The sequence below is a fragment of the Siphateles boraxobius genome, unplaced genomic scaffold, assembly GCF_051911475.1.
Source record: "Siphateles boraxobius isolate OS27281-9 unplaced genomic scaffold, OSU_SipBor_1 130, whole genome shotgun sequence".
NCBI classification, from domain to species: Eukaryota; Metazoa; Chordata; class Actinopteri; order Cypriniformes; family Leuciscidae; genus Siphateles; species Siphateles boraxobius.
This window is the reverse complement of record NW_027508734.1, coordinates 4,137,501-4,161,732: the sequence shown is the minus strand read 5'-3', so window position 1 is coordinate 4,161,732 and position 24,232 is coordinate 4,137,501. Positions and strand designations below refer to the sequence as shown.

General features: G+C 37.9%; 1 protein-coding gene across 1 annotated transcript; it reads right to left on the bottom strand.

Annotated features, from left to right (window-relative positions):
- Positions 1–1,443: 1,443 nt before the first annotated feature.
- vangl2 (VANGL planar cell polarity protein 2) lies at positions 1,444–22,782 on the bottom strand. Its single transcript, XM_077227387.1, has 8 exons — positions 22,522–22,782; positions 16,095–16,346; positions 15,529–15,652; positions 11,947–12,554; positions 10,706–10,842; positions 8,584–8,719; positions 5,168–5,411; positions 1,444–2,844 (listed from the first exon to the last, which is right to left on the bottom strand). Exons 2-8 carry the CDS (start codon positions 16,163–16,165, stop codon positions 2,584–2,586), a joined length of 1,581 nt encoding a protein of 526 aa, XP_077083502.1. The 5' UTR covers positions 16,166–16,346; positions 22,522–22,782; the 3' UTR covers positions 1,444–2,583.
- Between the last annotated feature and the right edge of the window lie 1,450 nt (positions 22,783–24,232).

The following is a 24,232-nucleotide window of genomic DNA, read 5'->3' as shown; positions in this document are numbered from 1 at the left end:
TGTGTATTAGAGGACGGCGCACACGTACTCTGTGTATTAGAGGACTGCGGACACGTACTCTGTGTATTAGAGGACGGCGCACACGTACTCTGTGTATTAGAGGACGGCGCACACGTACTCTGTGTATTAGAGGACTGCGGACACGTACTCTGTGTATTAGAGGACTGCGGACACGTACTCTGTGTATTAGAGGACTGCGGACACGTACTCTGTGTATTAGAGGACGGCGCACACGTACTCTGTGTATTAGAGGACGGCGGACACGTACTCTGTGTATTAGAGGACTGCGGACACGTACTCTGTGTATTAGAGGACGGCGGACACGTACTCTGTGTATTAGAGGACGGCGGACACGTACTCTGTGTATTAGAGGACGGCGGACACGTACTCTGTGTATTAGAGGACTGCGGACACGTACTCTGTGTATTAGAGGACGGCGGACACGTACTCTGTGTATTAGAGGACTGCGGACACGTACTCTGTGTATTAGAGGACTGCGGACACGTACTCTGTGTATTAGAGGACGGCGGACACGTACTCTGTGTATTAGAGGACTGCGGACACGTACTCTGTGTATTAGAGGACTGCGGACACGTACTCTGTGTATTAGAGGACTGCGGACACGTACTCTGTGTATTAGAGGACGGCGGACACGTACTCTGTGTATTAGAGGACTGCGGACACGTACTCTGTGTATTAGAGGACGGCGGACACGTACTCTGTGTATTAGAGGACTGCGGACACGTACTCTGTGTATTAGAGGACGGCGCACACGTACTCTGTGTATTAGAGGACGGCGGACACGTACTCTGTGTATTAGAGGACGGCGCACACGTACTCTGTGTATTAGAGGACGGCGCACACGTACTCTGTGTATTAGAGGACGGCGGACACGTACTCTGTGTATTAGAGGACGCCGGACACGTACTCTGTGTATTAGAGGACGGCGCACACGTACTCTGTGTATTAGAGGACGGCGGACACGTACTCTGTGTATTAGAGGACGGCGCACACGTACTCTGTGTATTAGAGGATGGGGGTTCTGACCGCATGGTTTAGATAAGATATTAATCAATGACGCTCAGAATCTGTGGCGAACCAGATCCCCTGCCATTGTCCTGTCAGTCAACTCGCCTGACTCTCGTCACGTGATGCGTGAAGTCTGCAGCTCGTGCTGTACGGAGAGGAGGCTTTCAGTTATAGTTGTTACGTCCATTGTCCAAATTAACTAAATGATTTTTATTTTCATAAAAAAGCAAACCAGTGTGGCCTATAGGTCAGTAGTGTAATCGGCAACAAGCCAAAGAGATCTAGATTAAAATAAGCGTTGAAAACAAAACTAAGGCGAGGGGACTTTTTTAAAACCACTGCTCAATAACCACTAGACTATCATCAGACAATCAACTACATATATACTCAAACCATGAGCCAAACTCTTTAAAGTAGAGTCGAGTTGATCTTTTATTTAAAAAAAAGGCTGCAACATTTTTAGTTCTGAAATTATCAACTGCCAAAAAGATTTTCACACAATAACCAACAAATCTACAAATCTCTTTACAACAAACCATTTTTTTTGAGGAAAATGTTAAAAGATTAGCTTAACTTTCTTACAAAATGATAAAAAGGAAAAAAAAAAAAAAAAAAAAAAGGAAAAAAAAAAAAACGAGTACAGAACTGCATTGCCTGTATCCATGCATCAGGCCTAAACATGAAACTGTCAGTTCTGAAAATCATAACCACCTACATCATGTCAGATTCCTCTTTCAATGACATCCACAAGTGTATAAAAGCAGAATGAGTTATGTACAGGATGTGAGAACAACTACAATGACCCAAGACTGGAGGTCTATTGAGTACACTGGATGGACGAGGTCATTCGTTTCCTCAAACCACTGATCAGGCCAGCTCTGTGTGTGTGTGTGTGTGTGTGTGTGTGTGTGTGTGTGTGTGTGTGTGTGTGTGTGCGTAGCTCTGTAGGCACAGGTACAATGATTGGCACACATTCATGTTTTTGCATTTTATGTAAAGGTCACACATTTGATTGGTCATGACAAACGTACATACCAAACAAAACAAAACCACGACTGTGTTTGGAAGAAAACCGCGCTCTAGTGAACGGACAGTGAGTTTGCTGGTGAACAGAACAATGTAAACGAATGATATAAAGGCCCCTCGATTCATTAGGATAAAGAATAAAGTACTGCAATACATACGACATCTTAACAACATTCACGACGAGTAGAGTTACAAACATGCTTCTCATGTGCTTCTGATCCACAATCATTCAATATAAAGCACTTGATTTCTCTGCGTTGATCAGCTACAATCTTATAGTGTTTCCATCACTTGTCATGGTGTGTGTGTGTGTGTGTGTAGAGTTGCTGGTGCGTCTCGCAGAGACTGATTTGTGAAACTGTATTTGATCATTATTCACAGCTGAAACGCAGAAGAGTTAGTCAGTCTAGAGTCATCCTGACGGTCTCTAGTTCATGTAGTGTATAAAAAAGCATACAAACAGTCGTTTAAAAGTGATATCTAGAAAGAAAATGGAGTGGTTTGTCCCTCTGTCTCTGTCTCTGTTCCTCACACAGAGGTTTCCGACTGAAGCCGCATCACGAACTTGTGGCTCTTGGGGTCGATAAACTCCTCCCCCAGGTTGAAGAAGGGGAGGGGCGTCACCGTGACGACCAGGGCGAAGTCGAGGCGTCGCAGGGAGAACACGAGTCCCTGTCGCAGCGCTGATGTCACGGGCTCCTCGCTCACCAGCGTCCACTGGCGCCCCCTGCCGTTCTCACGCTGGTACTGCATGGTGGGGCCCGGGGTCAGGTACCGCTCCAGGAACGCCTGGGGGACAGACGGATGACAGATTTAAACACCAGTGGGACAAGAACAAATTAAAATGCATGCTATACTGCATCTAAATTTACTTTAAACAGCATTTTGATAATTCTTTGTAGTGGAACAATTGCTTACACCACACTTAAAATTAACCAGTGATGGATTTATTTATTTTTTTATATGAAATGTTCATAAAATATACACTTTTCCTTATACATTCATCATTGTATATATATATATATATATATATATATATATATATATATATATATATACATACTATATCCATGTACACAAGTTTATAAAAAAAAGAAAAAAGAAAAAGTGATACAATTAATTTACTTAGGAAAAGGACAAGTTTGTGCAGTCAAAATGTTAAATTAAAATAACAGATGATTATATAATTAGTTAAATTAATTGAAAAAAAATTATTATATTATTTTATTGAAAAAAATATATTATTTATTCATTTAAATTCATCAAAATTATTAGTTTAATAATATATATATATATATATATATATATATATACACACACACACACATTTTGTTTTTTTTGTAAATGTATTGTTATAATGACCAGTGGGAAAAGCACAAATAAAAATGCACGTTGATTTGCATGCTATACTCTGCCAAAATGTACTTTAAACGGCATTTTGCTAATTCTTTATACTGGAACACTTCTTTTTTTATATTAAATTAATTTCTTACACAATACCTAAAATAAACAAGTCAATAAAAAAGCTGAGAAAAAAATAAATAAAAAAATATTAACAGTAACAAGACATAAAATACACACTTTTCCTTATAAATTCATCATTGTTAAACAACAAAAAGTGGACATCATATCCATACACACGTTTATTTAAAAAAAGTGATAAAATTAATATAATTAGGAAAAGGACAAGTTTATGTAAAATAACAGATGATAATATAATTAGATAAATTCATTGAATTTTTTTAAATATTTATTTATTTATTTAAAATCATCAAAATTATTGGTTTAAAAGATATTATATCTATATATATATTTTTTTTCTTTCATATTTTAAAATATTCTTTACATTTATTTTTATAATTTAAATATCATTTATAAAATGTTTTTGACACGTGAGTTCACGAGAGCCGCGACGCATGCGTGAGAACTGAGAAGAGGCACTCTTACGTTTTCTCATTGGTTTCTCACGATTCGGACATCCAGGAAATGCACACTTTACAACCATTTTAAACACTACATCGAGACCCGTCTGCGTCCTCATCAGTTCTCACATGTGTCGTGGCTCTCGTGAACTCACTCAGGCCCACACGGAAAAAAATAGTTAAATAAAGTCGTTATTTTTTGCACACAAAAAGTATTCTCGTCGCTTGATAAACTTAAGGTTGAGCCACTGGAGTCACTTGGACTATTTTAACCCTTTAACGGTCACCCCCCCTTTTTCACATAGACATAAAAATCACTATCCAAACTTAAATGGTTGTAATTCAAGAATGCTTTGTAATATAGACCTACGGTTGAGCTTGTTTTAAAGATGACATTTGCCTGATTATTGTAGAAGTCTAGAAATTGTGATATAAGTTTGAGTTTATGAACAAGTGCAATGTAAAAATATAATTATTTATATTTTATATAAAATATATTTACTACAAAATATATTTTACTCTAAAACTGCAAGAAAATGAAAGCCTAAAATCTTTCAGTAAGATTTTATTGGGGCGCAGTACCAAACTTTTCCACTAGGCGAACACCAGACTCCATTACTGCCCATGTGATGGCACCTCCGTTTTTAATATAAGTTTTGAGTGATCTGAACCATGTATTTCCATAATTTTCATACGATTTATGAAGTAGACATCCTATTCAGAAGTAGTATGGGTGGTTTGGCAGTATTTGATTTGAATTCAACCTCTAATAAATGCATATTAATTTCATGATTTTTCATGTTTATTGCTATTTCAAAATAAAGGCCTAAACACTCCTAATGAATATGAAATATTCTTTTGCAAATTGATAAATTACAGCTCCTCTGTAATTCATTGTAGAAAACAGCCACCAAATATGAAAACTACAGATTGTAAGCTTTCAAATGATATATAGTTTGTCAATATTACTTTAGATTTTTACTAAGATATTATTGTTTTAAATATATAAATGGCCAACACCTGTGGCACCTGTTCTTGTCTCAGGACAACTTTGTTCACTTTTCTGATCCACTTCAAACGTAGACTACTGTGTATTGCAACTGTTGTGTAATACGTAGTGGTGTGGGTAATGCATGCGTCACACACACACACACACAGTGCAGAAGTGTGTATGTTCTGGGTGTGGTCACCTTGGGCGTCATGTTGTGTGTGATGCAGAACTGCAGGTGTGCGATGATGCTCTCCATGCTGTGGTAGGGCTGCTGGCGGGTCGTGCGCAGGTACTTCTGCATGGCTCGGGCCATGGGGGCGAAGATGGCCTGCGCCGCCTCTCGTGGGTCCATCACCTCCCGCGGGTGTTTGGGAGACGCCGCCACCTCGTCGTCCTGCAGCCGCTTGATGTGAGTGAACGCCTCCTCGACTGCCACCACCAGCCTGGAGGAGGAACAACTGTGAGTGCTCGTTCTCCACAGAACAAAGAGGGACAGTTCTGCCAAAAATTAAAATCAGCCCATGATTTACTCACCCTGAAGCTATGCTAGGTGTATATGACCTCCTTCTCTCAGACGAATACAATCAGAGTTGTAATTAAAAATGTCCTGGCTCTTCCAAGCTTTATAATGGGATAAAAAGCTAGTTATTTTAGTCAATAAAGTTTTAAATATGACTTTTTTTTCTTACACGAACGCGTCGCTTCACTTCAGAAGGCCTTTATTAACCCCCGGAGAGCTGTTTCGAGCACTTAAATCATGAATAGATGCGATTTGATGGACTTCTAAAAGTATAAAATAATAGTATAAATATTAAAGTAAAAATATACCCATTCACTGCCATTATAGAGCTTGGAAGAGCCAGGACATTTTTTAATAACTCTGATTGTATTCGTCTGAAGAAAGAAAGTCATATAGACATAGGATGGCTTGAGCGTGAGTAAATCATGGGCTGATTTTCATTTATGGGTGAAATATCCCTTTAACATGCAGTTACATAAATGAACCTCATGAAAACATGCTCAGGTCAAAAAAGCTCAAAATATATGAACATTTGGATTTAGATTTAATGGCCAAAATATCGGTTATCGGGCACAATTCTTGTATCGGTTCATCCCTAAAGAAAAACACGTATATGCTTTGATTCTTTTCATTACATTTAAACACTTTCCCTCTAGGGCTGCAGCTACCGATTATTTTAGTAATCGAGTATTCTTACAGTAAAGCGATTAATCAGATAAAAAACTGTGGTAATAAAAAAAAACATAACTTATGTACATTACGTATTATAACAAACACCTGCAGAATTTGATCATGCCGCAGTGTAACAACAACTATCCCGGGCTGGTGATCAAACCCTTGTTTAATAGTGGCCAAACAACATTTAATTCAAATGACCACTTAACCTTTAATATTTGATCACTTCTGTAGGACAGAAATGCAACAGCCGCTGTAAATTCCTGCACAAGAACATGTGCACATCAAAACATGCAAACTCAGAGAGACTTTAAACTTTTACTTTGAAATTGCGATGAACAACTTTTTGCGTTCCCAAATACACATTATTGGAAACCTAAACGAACAGCACATGCAGAGACTGAGTGTGTGTGTGTGTGAGCAGCGTTTACTGTGAACATAGCTGAGGTCATTTTAACATGTAAATATTTAAAGCTCCTCTGTGGAAAAAAAACTGTGCATATATTTATTTAACTAAAACGCAGCCTCTGTGATTTCACACTAGCACTATGCTACATTATGATTGTAAATGGTTTTAATTATCGCGTAGCCTTAGAAAACGGTGTAATAATGCGATACATAGACTCTCGTCTGTGGAATGGGCCACTTCCGGTATTTTACCGGTTATACACCACGGGTAAATTGCATTTTTTAATCGAGGAATCTTTTAAAATATGATTTCCTTCTACATTCTGATTAATTCAAAGTTTTATATTTTCATCATTTCGATCATTATTGTATGTAATAATGATTTCTTTGTCTTTTTGTGTTTTGTGAGATTCACCCAGATATTTGAGACTAGTTGTGTTTAGTGATCGACCGATGTATCGGTTTACCGATATTTTTCCCGATATTTAAGCATTTTCCCACAATCGGGAATCGGTTTTGTAATATCGGATTTTCCGATAAACGGCGCCATCTTGTGGCCGTTTTGAGAATTCCGCCATTGCAGCCCGCGTCTGAGGAGATCCGTCAATAACAACTCTGTGCACAGGTAAAGTATATGTTCTACTTGCTTTGCTTTAATTATTCAACTTTATTTAACATAACAGACATGCATGCAGAAATGAGATTTGAGACATAAATGCCTGATATAGTTTATTTATGCAGCTTGGTTCTAAAAAATTGAGACGAACTCATTGAGCCACGTAGCGTAATCCGTCATGTCCTTCCCCAATAAAGACGTAACTTTACATGAATTAAATAAAACAGACATGAATGAGTGCATGTTGAAAATAAAAGCGCTGAATTTAATTCTCTATCTGTTGTATTTGCTCACCATTAGTCTCGAAAAAAGTTCGCTCATATTGCTGAGCACTCACTGGGTTGATGATCAGGAATGCTCAAGCACGGCCACTGAATGAAACTTTTGACAAGATTATCTTGTTTAAACACCCTAGATTATATTTTCATTTACTACATAGCAATTATTTCGCTAATACACATCTAAATATACTGCTTTGTGGAAATTAATTATTTATTATCTGCACGCGCGATCGCGGTTGAGTAACGTATAGCCTAATGTTATAGTTATGTGTAAATGCATAGATAAACAGCACTTTGTCATAAAGCATTTCATGATCTAGACCGACAAAAATATTAATAATAATTAATAACATACTAGTTGGAAAATGCAATGATGTATATGCTGTTTTGTTTGTTACTTTCCTGATGTTATAGGCTATTCCAGCTAATATTATGCAGTGAATTAATATTACCAAGTGAATTATTCCTCACTCTTAGTTTAAACCTATTAAACGGCACATAAACCTTCTAAAACTGTTTAAAATGAATTACATTTCTGCAAAGGTGATATGACTCCCCTGTCAATTATTTTTTCCATATGAAAACATTATGCTTTTAACATTTATTTTGCCTATTGTTAACATTGTTGCTGCTGATGCTTATAAATGATATGTATAATTTAGATATAAATTATATAATGTAATAATATAAATGTTTTTATTGTAATTTGATTAGTTTACCATTTATGAAAACAAATAAACATATCCCCCCCCCCAATATGTTAGAATAGTTTTTGTGCTTTATTTTTTACCTCATCAAAGCTTTTATTTTTAAACAAAGACACTTAGTAACAGTGCACTTTATTTTTTGGACTCAGACCCCTCTATTCATTTGTGTATAAATATAAAGGTTTTTTTTTTGTATGCAAGGAGGGAGTGATTGTTATAAATAAAATGGTTTGTTCAGTTCATTTGTGTTGTAATAATTGTGCCAAAAACAGAAGTATAACAGTAAATAAATATCGGTTCTGCATATCGGTTATCGGGCACATACACATGCAAATAATCGGTATCGGTTATAAAAAATCAATATCGGTCGATCACTAGTTGTGTTGAAGTGTTTTCCAGGACTCTGACCTGGCCTTGCGCTTGCGGACCCTGCGGTCCATCTCGGCCTCCTCGTAGTAATATTCGTTATGAGAGTTGTCTCTCCTGCGGGCGGCAGCAGCGATCATCGCACGGGACTGACCCGTCGAGTTATTAGTGCTGTTCCCTGCGGAGCAAACACAACACGTCAGAACCAGTACCAGACAATCAAACACAAATCAAAATCACATTCGTCGATTTAAAGTGGATAAAACCGGCGCAACGTCATTTAATGTCTCTGAACAGATTCACGCCCACTTTTACGGGAAAATAAACTAGACTTCAATACAAAATATAGCGTCACAAAACAACGTCCGTACACAGACGACAGGCGTGAATAACTTAAGTCACTAAGATTAAACATGTCAAGTAATTATATGTCCACCATGCCTGCCATAGAGCATAAAAGATGCATCAACAAACTTAATTTGGTCAATTTAAAAACATGTCCCTTCATTCTCCCAGCGTCAAACTGGTGTAACAGCCCCACCCAGTGGCCAGAGGTGTACATACCCGGACATTTACTCGTAGTCGCACCTCAAGTAACCATGGGATGCCAGTGAATGATTTTACTTCATTTTTGAAAGTAAACATCTTTAAATATAAATATAAATAAATATATATATATAAATATATATATATATATATATATATATATATATATATATATTATGTCTTCTAATATACAATATAATATATATAACCCCACTGGGTGGGGCTGTTACACCAGTTTGACGCTGGGAGAAAGGAGGGACATGTTTTTAAAGTAACACCAGGTAACTTTTGCTCTCGGTGTCCCCCTACAGTTGGGAAACAGTATTGTCCTCTACTACTGTCGTAAACTCTGTCATCGTGCATTTGTTGACAACCATGATAGCCCTGAACACTGTAGGAGGAGGTCACATGCAGTTGTTCTGCTTGCGTCGCGTGTGAAATGTCTTCATCCCAGGTACAGTGGCATATATTTCAGCATGTCATATGAATATAATTTCATGGGTTTTATTTTTTTTCTAACGACAAATGATCGCGATGATCACGTTTACAAGCCAGTGTCATTACAGTAGCCTAGTCTATTGGTTACCGTTTTACTGAATCTATATGATACTTCAATGCAATCTTTGAGTGGTAGATAATAACCATATATCGTCAATATTATAATATCAAGCTACCATAAATAAATCTGCAAATTTTACAAATCGATTTGCATTATAGCTTGAGGCAAGACAAATAATCATTACCTGATTCATGAAGATAAACGGAGGATAAGATAGCTTCCGTAACATAGTCAGGCAGACAAAAAAACACCCCAGACTACGGGGTGTCATTGGTTGTTGGGTTAAATGTTACCCAGATACAATAGTGCTATTTTCTGATTGGCTAACAACACCAAAGGAGACGCGCTTGAATAATGCCTGTTCCACAGTGAGAGCGGCGCGGCCAGAGTTTTGGGCGCTGCGGCATATTAAATATATTACAAATAGTTTTTCAGCGTGAGAAATACAATGTGTGGCGGGAGAGCGTGAAAAAAGACTGAAATGAGTGACTGTCACGCTCAATGCGTGACACTTGACAGCCCTGCGAGTTTAAGGAAGTGGGGGTGGTGGTGGAAGTGACGTATATAGCGTAAAGGAGTCGAGTTTTGTAGTTCTCTTTGTTCGCCGGTTACTACCCGAAACCCGAAGTTTAAAAGTACGATTAAAAACGCTACAGACCCCGTCAGGCTATGGCAGACGTGTCATTCAACCTATAATAGGTCGATGTACCATCACAAGAGACTTGGAAATATATTATGAAGGTTTGAAAGTTACCTGGTGTTACTTTAAATTGACCAAATTAAGTTTGTTGATGCATCTTTCACGCTCTATGGCAGGCAAGGTGGACATATAATAATTACTTCACATGTTTAATCTTAGTGATTTCTTAAGTTATTCACGCCTGTCGTCTGTGTACTGACGCTGTTTTGTGACGCTATTTTGTATTGAAGTCTATGGGAAGTCTAGTTTATTTTCCCCTAAAAAGGGGCGGTGACGAAATCGACAGGTAGTGCGTATATTGAAACGGATACTTTGGGAAGGAAAAGAGAGAAAACACAAGAGAAAATTAGGTCGCGCACCTTCTCCCAGGGAGTAGACTTTAAATCCAGACATCTTTTTAGACAGGATGGACTTGGGTAGATTGAGTAAAGCAGGGTTGTAGACTGAGAAATCAGTGTAGTAGTGATCCAGGACCCACACCGCTGCTCGCTGGATACTGAGAACACACACACACACACACACTGTTTACAACATCACAATTCTTCACATTTCTGGTTTATTCTAGGGTTACATGAGTATTTGAAATAAAACTAATATTGTGATACGGCTTAGTGCAACTATGTATGTTTGTTTTTTGCCATTTTCATGGCAAGACAAATTTATGGTAAAACTATATCAGGTGTTTACAATTTATTTTTGCTAAAAACTATATTTGGTTTAACTTTGTTAAAAATGTCTCAGAAGTAAACCACATAAAAAGGGTTAAAACTAAAACAATCTAATAAAAGATGCTTCAATGATGAAGAGTTTTGCTTAGTACGATTATCAAACCACAAAAGCTATGAATTAAATAATGCATACGCTGCACATTTCAGAGTGAAGTTGATTAACGAGAGCAGCTCATTATATGTGATTTCAGTGGAAAACTCCTCCATCTCTGCACCTGCTCTGAGTTTGAGTCGCTTTAATGGGCATGTGGGAAAACAACAGGTACCAATTATCTTCACAAAAGCTGTGTATATTTTCTTTGGTCATGTTGTATTTATTTATGCTCAGAATAATGTATCAGTAAGGTAAGGGAATGGGTTGTGATTTGTTGCATTATTGAATTTTAAGAATGCACAATATATCGGCCGATATACGTTTGTTTATAATGTTATCGTTATCGGCCCAATAAGAAAATATGGCCGATATATTAAAGTCGATAAATACTGGATTATTTCCTTCAGCTGAGACACTTCAGAAGCACTGTTCAACATGATGGTTTTGAATTGCTTGAAATATGATTGAAAACACTTCAAAAAAGGAAAATACTGTTCAGTGCAACAAAAAATTATAATGAGAACATAATTGTGTGCTTGGGACATGGATTTTAATGGTGAGACTTGTTTTTGTATCAGGCTCTCAAAAATTATATACAAATTTGGATTTAGATTTATTGGCCAAAATATCGGTTATCGGCTTCCAAATAGAAAGAGTTATCGGTATCGGCCAACATTTTCATATCGGTGCATCCCTATAACAGAGGAATTTTCAATATAATAGTAAATGAAGATACTGTGCAATGATCGGTAACATGTAAAGTGAGTTATGACCTCACCTGAGGTGTCCCACGTTGTAGAAGCGGCTGGCTCCATCGGTGGTGCGCACCACTTTGAGGCAGAAAGCCGGCCTGAGGTGCCTCACCTCCAGGAGCACGAGCGCCAAATACTGAATGAACAGCAGCGCGTCCACCAGCGACACGGCGTATCCCACAATGCCCCTGTAATCGCGCTCTCTGGGCTCCAGCACCCTCACGCCGTAGAACAGCCAGTACGACGCCACGAAGAGGAAGACCAGCGCCATCAACAGGCAGCGGAAGACGAAGAAGCGCGGGAGCGTGGCTCTCGGGGGCCGGAGGAACAGAGCCCAGGACGAGATGAGGAGGACCAGGAGCTTGAAGGCCAGGGACACGTACAGGCCCTCGCAGGGCGTCCCGCAGGGGTCCAGGGAGTCGCGCCACAGCAGCTGAGGCAGCAGGAGGAAGGCCAGGGGCGTCAGGAGCGCGAACAGGCCCAGGATGCCACTCAGGATGGGCCCCGCGAAACGTCGGCACTCCAGGGGCGAAGAGTCCTCCAGCTCCTTCGACGCCCGCGTGAGGTCTTCATTCGAGACGCTGTGCTCGGACGTCCCGGTCACTACGGTCGTGGTCTCGCCCCAGTTGTCATCCTGACGGGGAATCAAGAGAGAGTCTGTGAGTGACAATAACACACTGAGAGGAGCGAATATCGTGGAAGTCCCACTGTGGTGAAAATCAAGCTTTTAATGTCGTTTTGTTTTTTTATACGTCTATGTGGTGTTTTTAAATATGCTTTGAGACAAAAACCATGTGCAAAATTCATAAGTCATAAGGTTTCAACCCAGTTATCATCCTGACGGGAAAATCAAGAGAGTCTGTGAATGACAATAAAAAGACTTGGAATATCGTTAAAGTCCCCCTGTAGTGAATCCAGCTTTCAATGTTGTTTATACGTCTATGTGGAGTTTTTAATGTGCTTTATTTAAGGCAAAGCATGTGTAAATTCATCAGTCAACACCATTGCTGTGCATGTTCTCTTTAAAACTGCAGTGAACCGAAGACACAGTTTGAAATCGCTGGTGTTTCTCACGTCACATGCTAACCAATCAGATCAACGTGTGATCGCCAACGAGTGGATCTCTGAGCTGAGTGAGTGAGTGGAGGCGGGGATCATTTGCATATTAATAGAACCGCGTATACTAAATGAGGCAAGGGTGTCGAGTTACATTCAAGCTATTTTAAGGCATGAAGATTTTTTTTTCGATTTTTTTTTCTCAAATATTTCATTTTGGTGATCAAAGGATGAGTTTTAAGGGATACAATTATTGACTACAGGGGGACTTTACAAACTACAAATATATTTGTTAGCTGAAATACAGCTTAAATAAAACAAAACATAAGTTGAAAAAAAATAATAATAATATATATATATATATATATAAATAATACACACACATATATATACACACACACATATATATATATATATATATATATATATATTAGGGGTGGAACGGTACACAGAAGTCACGGTTCGGTACGATTTCGGTACAATGGAAAAATTTTGGAAAGGCATTTTTATAAATGTCTCAAGCCTTGTATTTTTTAAATAAGTTTTATTAATAAAGGCATAGAACCAGTTTATTTGTAGTGCACTGACAATAGTTTTATATAATTGAATTAGTTTATTAATTAAATTAATAAAAAGGCAAAGACCTTGCGATATGTTTGGTATGTTTGAATGAATTTAAAATTAATTTGCCATATTTCAGATCAATGTATTTGTTTTTCTTAATTTTAATTAACCCTAAATTTATTCTCATCTGAATTATAAATAATTGATTTCCGTATAAAATAATACTAGGCTACAATTAAAAACCACATTTGATTTTCTTTTTTTATCAATGTAGAATGTGTAATGTAAAAGTAAAACTGTGTGTGTGCGTGTGTGCGATTTTGGTTGGGTGACAGTTGTATGGTACAGTTTGACAAAAGCACAATGTTGTGTTTAATTGTGAGTGTACACAAATATATGTAAACACTTTGCAGTTTGAATTATATGTTACCGGGGTATGTTTTTGTTTCCACTGTTCGATCGCGCCCGCGCCCCCCCTCTCTCTCTCTCTCTCACACACACACACACACACACAGTGCGATCGCGCCCGCCTCTCTCTCTCTCTCTCACACACACACACAGTTCGATCGCGCCCGCGCCCCCCTCTCTCTCTCTCTCTCACACACACACACACACACACACACACACACACACACACACACAGTGCGATCGCGCCCGCGCCCCCCTCTCTCTCTCTCTCTCACACACACACACACACACACAGTTCGATCGCGCCCGCGCCCCCCTCTCTCTCTCTCTCTCTCTCACACACACACACAGTTCGATCGCGCCCGCGCCCCCCTCTCTCTCTCTCTCTAACACACACACACACACACACAGTTCGATCGCGCCCGCGCCCCCCTCTCTCTCTCTCTCTCTCTCTCACACACATACACACACAGTGCGATCGCGCCCGCGCCTCTCTCTCTCTCTCTCACATACATACACACACAGTGCGATCGCGCCCGCGCCTCTCTCTCTCTCTCACACACACAGTTCGATCGCGCCCGCGCCTCTCTCCCTCTCGCGTGCGTACACACACACTTCAGCATTGCAATATTGACATCGCAGTTTGTTCATTATGCTGCGTTCAGACCAAACGCGAATTGAGCGAATTTTATCGCTATTTAGAGTTTTATTTATTTTTATACCGTGTATTCTACGTGTAAATTCGTGCACCGAACCTTGACGCCCGTACCGATTCGGTTCAATACGAATACATGTACCGTTCCACCCCTAATATATATATATATATATATATATATAAAAAATAATAAAATGACAAGCTAACTAAAATAACAATGGATTGAGTTACATTGAGGAACGCATATATACATATCGCATATATAAAAATCTAAATCACTAATTGAAGCTGAAATAAAGCACAATTATAAATATTCAATGAAAAGCTTAATTCAAAACTAAAATTGGAAATGTTGCCTTGGCACCTAACTGAAATAAAAATAAATTTAGGTTCTAAGTACTAAAATTACTAAAACTAAGGTAAAAAATAAATAAAATAAATCTAAATAAAAAAATAAGACAATTACATTAAATATTACTAAAACTAAAATAAAATTCAAAGCTGAAAATTGAGCAAATAAATTAAATATAAATAAATAGTCATATGGACTGATGTTATGGTTCTTTATTGCACTTTTTGTTCATTTTGGTGCTAAACTGCTACTGATCTCAATCTACCAAATATACTCCACACTTAAATTCAAGAAAACAAGAAATAATATTTAGCATGAAGAAAATAAAGTTTAAATACATAAAATGAGTCTAAAATAAAGTAAAGGAACAATAACAGTTTTGCACCATTAAAAACAACAAAATGGCCAAAGTCCTGTACAAAAATAAATAGAGCAAATGAAATAAAAAAGCTAATAATAATTATATTATTTAGAACAAATGTAAACTCTACAGCTGGTTGAAAAGCCATAGAAAAGAAATGTGTTTTTGATGTAGATTTGACGTGTCCTGATGTATTACTCTACTTTACTGACCCGGTCGTCTCCGCGCGTGGACTCGGCGTCCAGCAGCGGCTCTCCGGGAGCCTGGATGGTGACGGATTTATCCGCTCGACTGCTGCTGTCTCGGCTCTTAGAGCGATGTCTGTCTCTCCGGTCCCTGAACCACACGGGGACAAACACACAACCATCACAACCAGCAAACACACTCAGGGAACAAAGAAGCCTCTGCTGACGTTACGGGTGCGAGATATGAGTTATTTTATTTCACGATAACTTTATATAAAGCACAATATGTAGTTATTTTTTTGCATTAAATTAGGATTTTATATCATCAAAGTTTGATACCACTGAAACTTCAATCTCACAAAAAAAATATGGAAGCTCGTTTCCATCGCTGAATGAAAATAAAGGGAATTGCAACCAACAATTCTGACTTCTATTCTCGCAAATTTAAGTTTACATCCCGCAATTCTGACTTTTGACTCTCAGATATAAACTCCCGAGTTATAAAGTCCAATTCTGAGGGGGGAAAAAAAGGTGGCACAATTATCTTGTACATTTTTGACGTATCCCATAAAAGCGCTGGGATGTGCACGCACCTGTGCTTGCGAGAGCTGCGTGAATGGGATGACTTGTAGGAATATCCGGAGTACTGCGACTCGTTGTCCATGTCTGGGGCCGGTGGGCGGGGTTTATGGGCCCCAGCTCCGCCCCTGGAGCGCTCGGCGGTTCCTCCCAGCTGAGACTTGCGCTCCGAGATGGATTTGGACGACAGAGACAGTGGCAGCTTCAGCAGTTCCACTTTACTCCTGAGAGAATCTATCTTGGAGGCCGGAGAGGAGAGGACAGACCTGTGGGAGACAGACACTCGAGGCGTTACACACCCTGGACATCAGCGGCACAACACACTTCAGGTGCTCACAGTTAACTCTAGTCAAGTCACCTTTATTTATATAGAGCTTTTTACAATACAGATTGTTTCAAAGCAGCTTCACAGAGATAACAGGTTGTAATAATATTGTTAAATCTATCTATAAATTACAGGAGTGTGTCTGTGTGTGTGTGTCTGTTATTCTCATATCTCTCGAACCGTTAGTCCGATGGATTTCAAACTTGACAGGCGTCTTGATACGGGCACGAGTAAGTGCAGTGCCAAGTTTGACGTTTGGATTAGAAATGCAAGACAAATATATATGTAAAAGAGGCACTTAGAAGGTTGTGGTTTAAAAATAAACATTCTGACATTAACAGCTAAACATTATATCAGCTACACTGTTTACTTCTGAATATTATATTTTATTCACGGCCATCATTTGTAGTAGCTGATTCACAAACTGTTTGCTCAAGCGTAGCGTTTTCTATGAGTTCACTGTGTCGCTGCTCCCTGAATCGCGTAGTTCAATTTTCCATATTTATAATGTCATTATGTCAGGATCAGTGTTTGTTTTCTACCATGCACAAATAAAAATGTCACTGAACTCTTGCTGTTTAATTGTTACAATGAGCACTCAAACACACCAAACCAACAATTACTAAAAACACACACAACAACTGATTTTGCACGGGCACTTTGCACTAGTATAACGAAACGCTGTGTTTAGGATCTTGATAGTTTATTAAACTCAAGAATCGCAATTACAAATATATATATATATATATATATATATAAACACTGGACGGAAATTAAAAAAATGATTATATCATTTGATAAAAAGACTATAATGGAAACACATTTGCAGAATAAATTCCTCGTTCCGCAACAAAAAAAAAACTCTTGCCTCATCAGAGGCTGTGATTGGATAACCAGACTAACCAGTGGACCAATGGCATCGCAGCATCTCAAATGTTGGTTTGGTGGCCACAAATTCCCCCCAGAAGCGTCTCATCTGAACGCAAGAGAACATGACAGCGTTAACTGTGTTTCGTCTGACGCTCTGAGACAAACTCATTTATGATGGAGGGAAAAAAGAGCCACAGCTTCTTCCCCGATTGCAGCAACATTTTTATTACTGATATTTTGCGTCAGTTTCCCAGGAAGTGACAATTTTGTTTTCTTGAACACATGGGATGGAAACACTGTTTTTTCTGCAAATGTTACATGCGATATTCCATCTTTACACGTTAAAATTTGCAACTTTGCATGAAAACATACAGCTAATAGCACCTCGATTATATTTGTATTTTGGTTTAAAAAACTCAAGTTATATGCAAAACATGTAATTCCCGCAGAGGGCAAAGATGAACACTAAGAAATATAACAGGGATGCACCTATATGAAAAATGTGTCCGATACCGATAACTCCTTATATTTGAAAACCAATAACCGATATTTTGGCCGATAAACCTAAATCTGTATTTTTAAATAGTTTTTGAAAGCCTGATTACAAAAACAAGTCTCACCATTAAAAGCCACGTCGCAAGCGCACAATTATATATTATTATTTCAATCATATTTCAAGCAATTCAAAACCATCATGTTGAACAGTGCGCATCTGAAGTGTGTCAGATGAAGGAAAAAAATCCATTATTTATCGAATTATCAGGCCGATAAAGATAACATTAAAAATTAACATATATCGGCTCATGCCGATATGGTGGCAGATATATATCGTGCATCTCTAAAATATAATCTAAATTGATTACACATTTCAAACATTATTGCATATTATATTAGCACACACATATCTCAGAGACGGTTCACGAGTTTTCATGTGCAATACGTCTCCAAGACATTTCCCGACAGATGTTAAATAGACATTCAGAAGACGTCTTTAAGAGGTTTATGAAGGAAAACTGACTTTTTAAAGATTTTTACCAGATGAACTGCTCTTTAACACACATCTCAGAGACAGACATGTGACAACAGGGAAAGTTATCACATATTTTCCTCAATATCGCGCAACCCTAATTCACACACATATCAAACCCGAAACCCCACATTTGACCTTTATGTAAAAACGCAAGGCCTCATTCTTAAAACACGGGCGGGTAAATTGTTCTTAAATCACTCTCACCAAAATCGTCTCATTCAATTAAACGCAACAATTTTACACAGAAATTCGTTCTGCTCACGCAATGAATGATGCCCATTGTGCTCGAACATCTCACAGGAACATACATAATCGCAATTCCTAATCATTTAAAAAAGACATTTAAAAAACACATGACATTAACATACTTTTGTGCTTTTAAGAGCATCAAAAATACTTTTTTGTAATTAAGCTCCGCAAAAAGCGTCCTGCACAAGGACTTCAGCATCTCCATAAAAACCCCATTACTCAGTCACACACACACACACACACACACATTCCCCAGCCATCGCCTGTCATCTCCACAGCAACTGAGCTTGTGTGTTACTATGGGAATGAATGCGAGGGTACGTGTGATGGGTCAGACGGGGGGGGGCGTTTCAATGGCCGTCTGACCTTTACACATACACCCCTATATGAAAGTATGAAACTTAAAACAGTATTAGGAAATAACCGTCTATTTTTGCATGCTTTTATGCAGAGTTGTTTTGCTCGCTCTAAAGTAATACCTCGATTGGATTATCTAAATTAGAGGCGGCACTGCGGCGTCTATTTTTGCTCACATTTCTGTCTCCTAACAAGACTCATGTGAGACGGGACGAGACAGACAGCGTTTCTTCGAGCACAAACACACATGCTGAGTGTGTGTGGGCCGTCAGGAGTTGTTTACGGAGCTGATAAGACACCATTTGTCCAGGACGGATTCGGAGCATGTGTCACCCATCAGTCTGAAGAGGAGCGACACACACACACACCATATCAGTTCTTACATTGCTAAAATAAATCACACACTATTTTTGGTTTTTCGATTTCAGATAAATATCGGTTAATGCAACAAGTCAATTTTTCGGAAGTTTATTAAGTGCATTTTCCACACATTAATTCAATTTTAATCAGTTTGGTGTTTTGGTAAGCTTGGTGTTTTTAATAAATGTTGTTTAAGGAATACAACTATAATATATGTTTATTTTATACTTGTACTTTTCATTCTTGTTCTGTATATTACATTCGAAGGATTTTTTTTGTGGAGAGAGGAGCACTAAAATAATGTTTGTACGGCCAGTATTTTACATTATTTCTGAATATGCTGCTAATAAAATGCGACTTAGGCACCAATGCGACTTAGCTTTTTTTTTTCCTTTCAATAACGCAATTTTGACCCAGTATGACTTATGTTCCTATCTGACTTTTTTTCCGCCATAAAATATATGGTAATTACTTGCCTGGCTTAATCAAAAGTACTGAAAGAATTGTTCATGAAATTATCAAAGTGGAATTGTGAATCAAAACATTAAGTTCCTCAAGATTTCCACAATTAGACATTTTCATATTCACTAGTTTTAGTCTTTAAGGGTTAGATCACCCAAAAATGAAAAGTCATTACTCACACTCTCATGTCGTTTTAAACCCGACTTTCCTTCATCTTCAGAACACAAATGAAGATGATTTTGATCAAATCAGAGATATTTCTGCCCCTCTACAGACAGTAACACCACAGCCACCTCCAAGGTTAAACCACTGGAGTCACATGGATTACTTTAATGATGTCTTTACCTTTCTGGGACTTGAAAGTGGTAGTTGTGTAGACCGTCAATGGAGGGACAGAAATCTCTCAGATTTCATCAAAAATATCTTCATTTGTGTTCAGAAGATGGACAAAGTCTTACGAATTTGGAGTGACGAGGGTCAGTAATCGAGGACAGAATGTGCATTTTTTGGGTGAACTAACCCTTTAAGTCGTGTTCACATTTACAGTCATTCAGGAGATTTTTTCATATCCAAATCCAGTCATTTCAATAGGAATTCACATGATAGGGAAATTCATCTGAGGGGGAAAGATCCCCAACCAAACAGAAAGCTGCTCGATTATAAACAATGGACTATTTTTGCTTGTGAAATTACACTAATGTGACCACACCTGGGGCAGAGCTCTGAACACTTTCGTGTTTATGTGGGAACTGCTCGTAAACGCTTCAGCTACAGGTGTGATAGTGGAACAATCGGACACAAAAAAAACATACAGACTAGATAAATCAAATGTTGGCTGATTATTATGTCATGACCAATAGCAATCTGCACCATGAGACAGGTTAAATTAGCAGACAGGCCTCACAATCTCAAGAGGTCCATGATACCAACACAAGTGTCCACATCCTACAAGATACTAAATATGATCCAGGACAGCACGACTAGGTTTTGCACCACAGTTTTACTGTTAAGCACCATAAATTCATCTGGTATTCAGTGTGGATGCGTTCTGCAGCTGCAGTAATGTGTGTGTGTGTGTGAAGCTTAGGCGTGGCAGCTGTGATTTATGAACGAAGACACTGGTCCCAGGTGTGTATTCTGCCTGGATATAGTTACTCATTATTCCAGATCTCAACTGACCTATTTAAACAACAACACAGTTGAACAAACACACATGCTCAGGTGGCAAAAGACACATTACAGGCACTAAATAAAGCCTACAATTAAACTACACTGCACTTTAGTTTATGAAAAATCAAAACATATTTTAACGTAAAAATGTTTTAAAATGAGCGTCCATTGAGTGTTTTAATCTAGTTCTCGGGTTACAGTCGCCTAGGAGACGGCACATGAGACATCTTGTGGCTGAGATCATCCGGTGCGCACGGCCCTCAAAGCCTCGAACTAGCGGCGTCAATCACCCCCGCGTGACATCCGCGACACCTACGGCACCCGCGCTTACGAGAGTCCGAGGCTTTCGGGCCTTCATGCGCCGTGACACAGTAAACTAAATACAACTAACAAAATTAAGAAGAAAATTATGTTTTGTATACGTTCTGCATAAAAGTAAAAAGTCTATACAACAAAAACCCTAATAAAAGGGTATCTAGTACGAGCATTAGTTGTTGAGGTCTTGCTTGAGAGCGAAATGCAAACAATGACAAATCACTTCTAAAACGCGAGTGCACAGAAAAATACACGTTTGATTTCTATTTGCATGTAATAAGATTGAAATCACTAAGATCAAATACAAATATTATGCATTAATAGTTCAGTTTCGAGGAAAACGTATACAATTAAAAATAAATTCATATTACCCACAGTTACATTTATGGGTTGTGGAAATCTTTTATATTACTTTCACGTTACTTGCATTGTATTATAATCAGCACGAAATGTAACAGCATCCAGTGAATAAGTATTACTAGCGATGCTCGAATGGCAAACGAATCATTCTTTTGAACCGGATCCTTTCAATCTACGATTCGATTCGCTACCTGTGCGTAAATTGCTTGACTGCAAGCGTGAGGCGGGTGACATGTTGGATTCATAAACACAAAAACATGTCAAAATAACAATAAAAAATAGTTAAAGAAAAGTGAACAAAAAAGTAATAAATACAAAGCTTCATAGAGGGTGGCTCAAACGAAGCGGAATATGAAACGAATCGATTCGCAAAAGTGAATCATTACGTTAAATATCACTTTATCGAGATACGGCTAAACAGGAGAACTAACACTTTCTTTCGAATTGGATACGATTAACTGTGCTTACAAATAGAGTCAAAAGATAAAACGTCCCGGGCTGTAACCGGGAGCACCTTTTCTTCCGATCGGGCGCTTTTGTGGATCTGAACACAAAGAAGAGTCCGACAGAAGCTCTGAAACAAACCTGCATTCAAACGCCCAGTTCACAGAAAACAATGAAAGCGACGAATCTTGAGGTTCATTTTCAGTGTATTTAATTGCAAAGCCCACGATAGACTCACGGCCAACTGTTTAACTTTAAACGTTTGATGCAACGCCAGAGTTAATATTATCGGTTGTCCCGGTAGAAAACAATCCAAATGAGATATTAATGATACAATGTTTCAGAAACGGGGGTACATTTGCTAACGTTACTCTCTGCATCGCCAGTAAGATACATGCAAGAAACCACTTTCACTCTTTGTATCTTTTTTCAACAGAAACAATAATCCACACGATACCAAAAAGCGGAAGGAAAAATCCTCTTTTCTAGATAAACTCACAGTTTGCAGACGAGTAAAATCCTCTTCCTGTTGTTTTAGAGCTCCGGGTCAATGACTGTGAATGTTCTCTGGCCTGCGGCTCTACTTCGAGTCCGTTTTTTTTTTTTTTTTTTTTTTTACAGAAACTCACATATTTCCGTCTCCATTCAAACCTGCGCTGAAACACGCCCCGAATGAGCGGCCGACTCCAGCCGAGGACCGAGAGCCGAGAGCAGAGACTACACTAGACCTCCCCCATGTTCCTGCTCCGCCCTCCGGCCTGCAGGAGACACGCTCATGCTTCAACTGAACACTAATATTAACTAATACAATTCATATTTTATAGATATATATTAATATAAAAAAACTATATGTGCACTCACTACTATGTGTGTGTGTGTGTGTGTGTGTGTGTGTGTGTGAAATCAGGAATTACCCTATGTTCAGAACATATTTGTTATTATTATTGTTTATTTGAAAATATCTAATGTTTGTAACATTTATTATTTATTTGAAATTGGAATGACCTAAGTTTTGCAAAATAGACCTAGATAAATTTTTTTAACTGCAGAAATCACCTATTTTTTTGATACACATTTGCTATTATTTTTTAATTATTATTTGAAACTGCAGGAATTACCAAACTTTCTGAACATAGATATTCTTTTTTTATTATTATTATTTGAAACTGCAGGGTTGGCCTAATTTCTGAATATATTTATTAGTATTATTTTTTATTTGAAACTGCAGGAATTACTTAATTTTTGGAAAATATGTATTATTATTATTATATTTAAATGATGTAATTTTTGGAACATATTTTTTTATCGGTATTTTAAACAGCAGGAATTACCTAATTTTAGCAACATATTATATTTGTTTATTTATTTTGGAAACTGCTGGAATAACCTAATTTTTGGAACATGTGTTTTATTATTTTTGGAAACTGCATCTTCTATATTTTCTTAAATTTTTTATAGATTTCTTGATGTATGGGACACATCGATGTACACGGATTTGTATATGCATGTGCATTTTAGATTTTGTTTTATCAGTTTTATCATTTGTCATTTGTATTTCATAAGTTTTATATGTTCTGCTTATTTCTGATGTGCAAGTTTGTATTACGTGTTGCTTCATTTATTGTAGGCTATATTGATACATCTTGGAAGGTTAAAAAAAATACGGTGACACACATTGGTCCTGTAAAGGGGTAAGTTGTCACATGCTTTTCAGCAAAATGGACAAAATGTGATTCTTAAAAGAACAAAACTCTAAAAGGGAACATCCATTAAACCATTATTTTGCCCAATATTGTAATTAATACACTGTGTGTGCATGCATTTTTTTTTTTAATTAATGGACAGATGTATCTGAAAAGCCAAACATTGTCTATCTATTGTGCATAATATAAGTAAAATATTGAACTATATCAATTCTGACACTTCAATCTGTTTTCAAAGGCCGTATCCAATTCCAGCGCCGCTTTTCCTTCATTATCAGAGATAAAGTTACAGGAAAGTGAGAAGTAAATCAGTTCAGACAGGTTTTAAACACAGAAACGTTTCTTAAATTCACCACCAAAAAACACACAGCAAATCGTTTTTTTAAACATATTTTTAATTTCACAAAACAAATGAGTTTTTTAAACATGAGTTTTCATTTTCCTTCAGTGCATCTAACAATCTCGCCGTTTTTAAAAAGAGGGAGAGAAAATAATTTACACATCTTT

Bases quoted from the DNA above. Each gene is read 5' to 3' on its own strand.
- vangl2 (XM_077227387.1), bottom strand. From the start codon at position 16,165: ATGGACAACGAGTCGCAGTACTCCGGATATTCCTACAAGTCATCCCAT. The intron at 15,653-16,094 runs GTGCGTGCACAT...CGTGTGGTTCAG, and splicing joins CGCAGCTCTCGCAAGCACAG to GGACCGGAGAGACAGACATC. The intron at 5,412-8,583 runs GTCAGAGTCCTG...TTCCTCCTCCAG, and splicing joins GTCCGCAAGCGCAAGGCCAG to GCTGGTGGTGGCAGTCGAGG.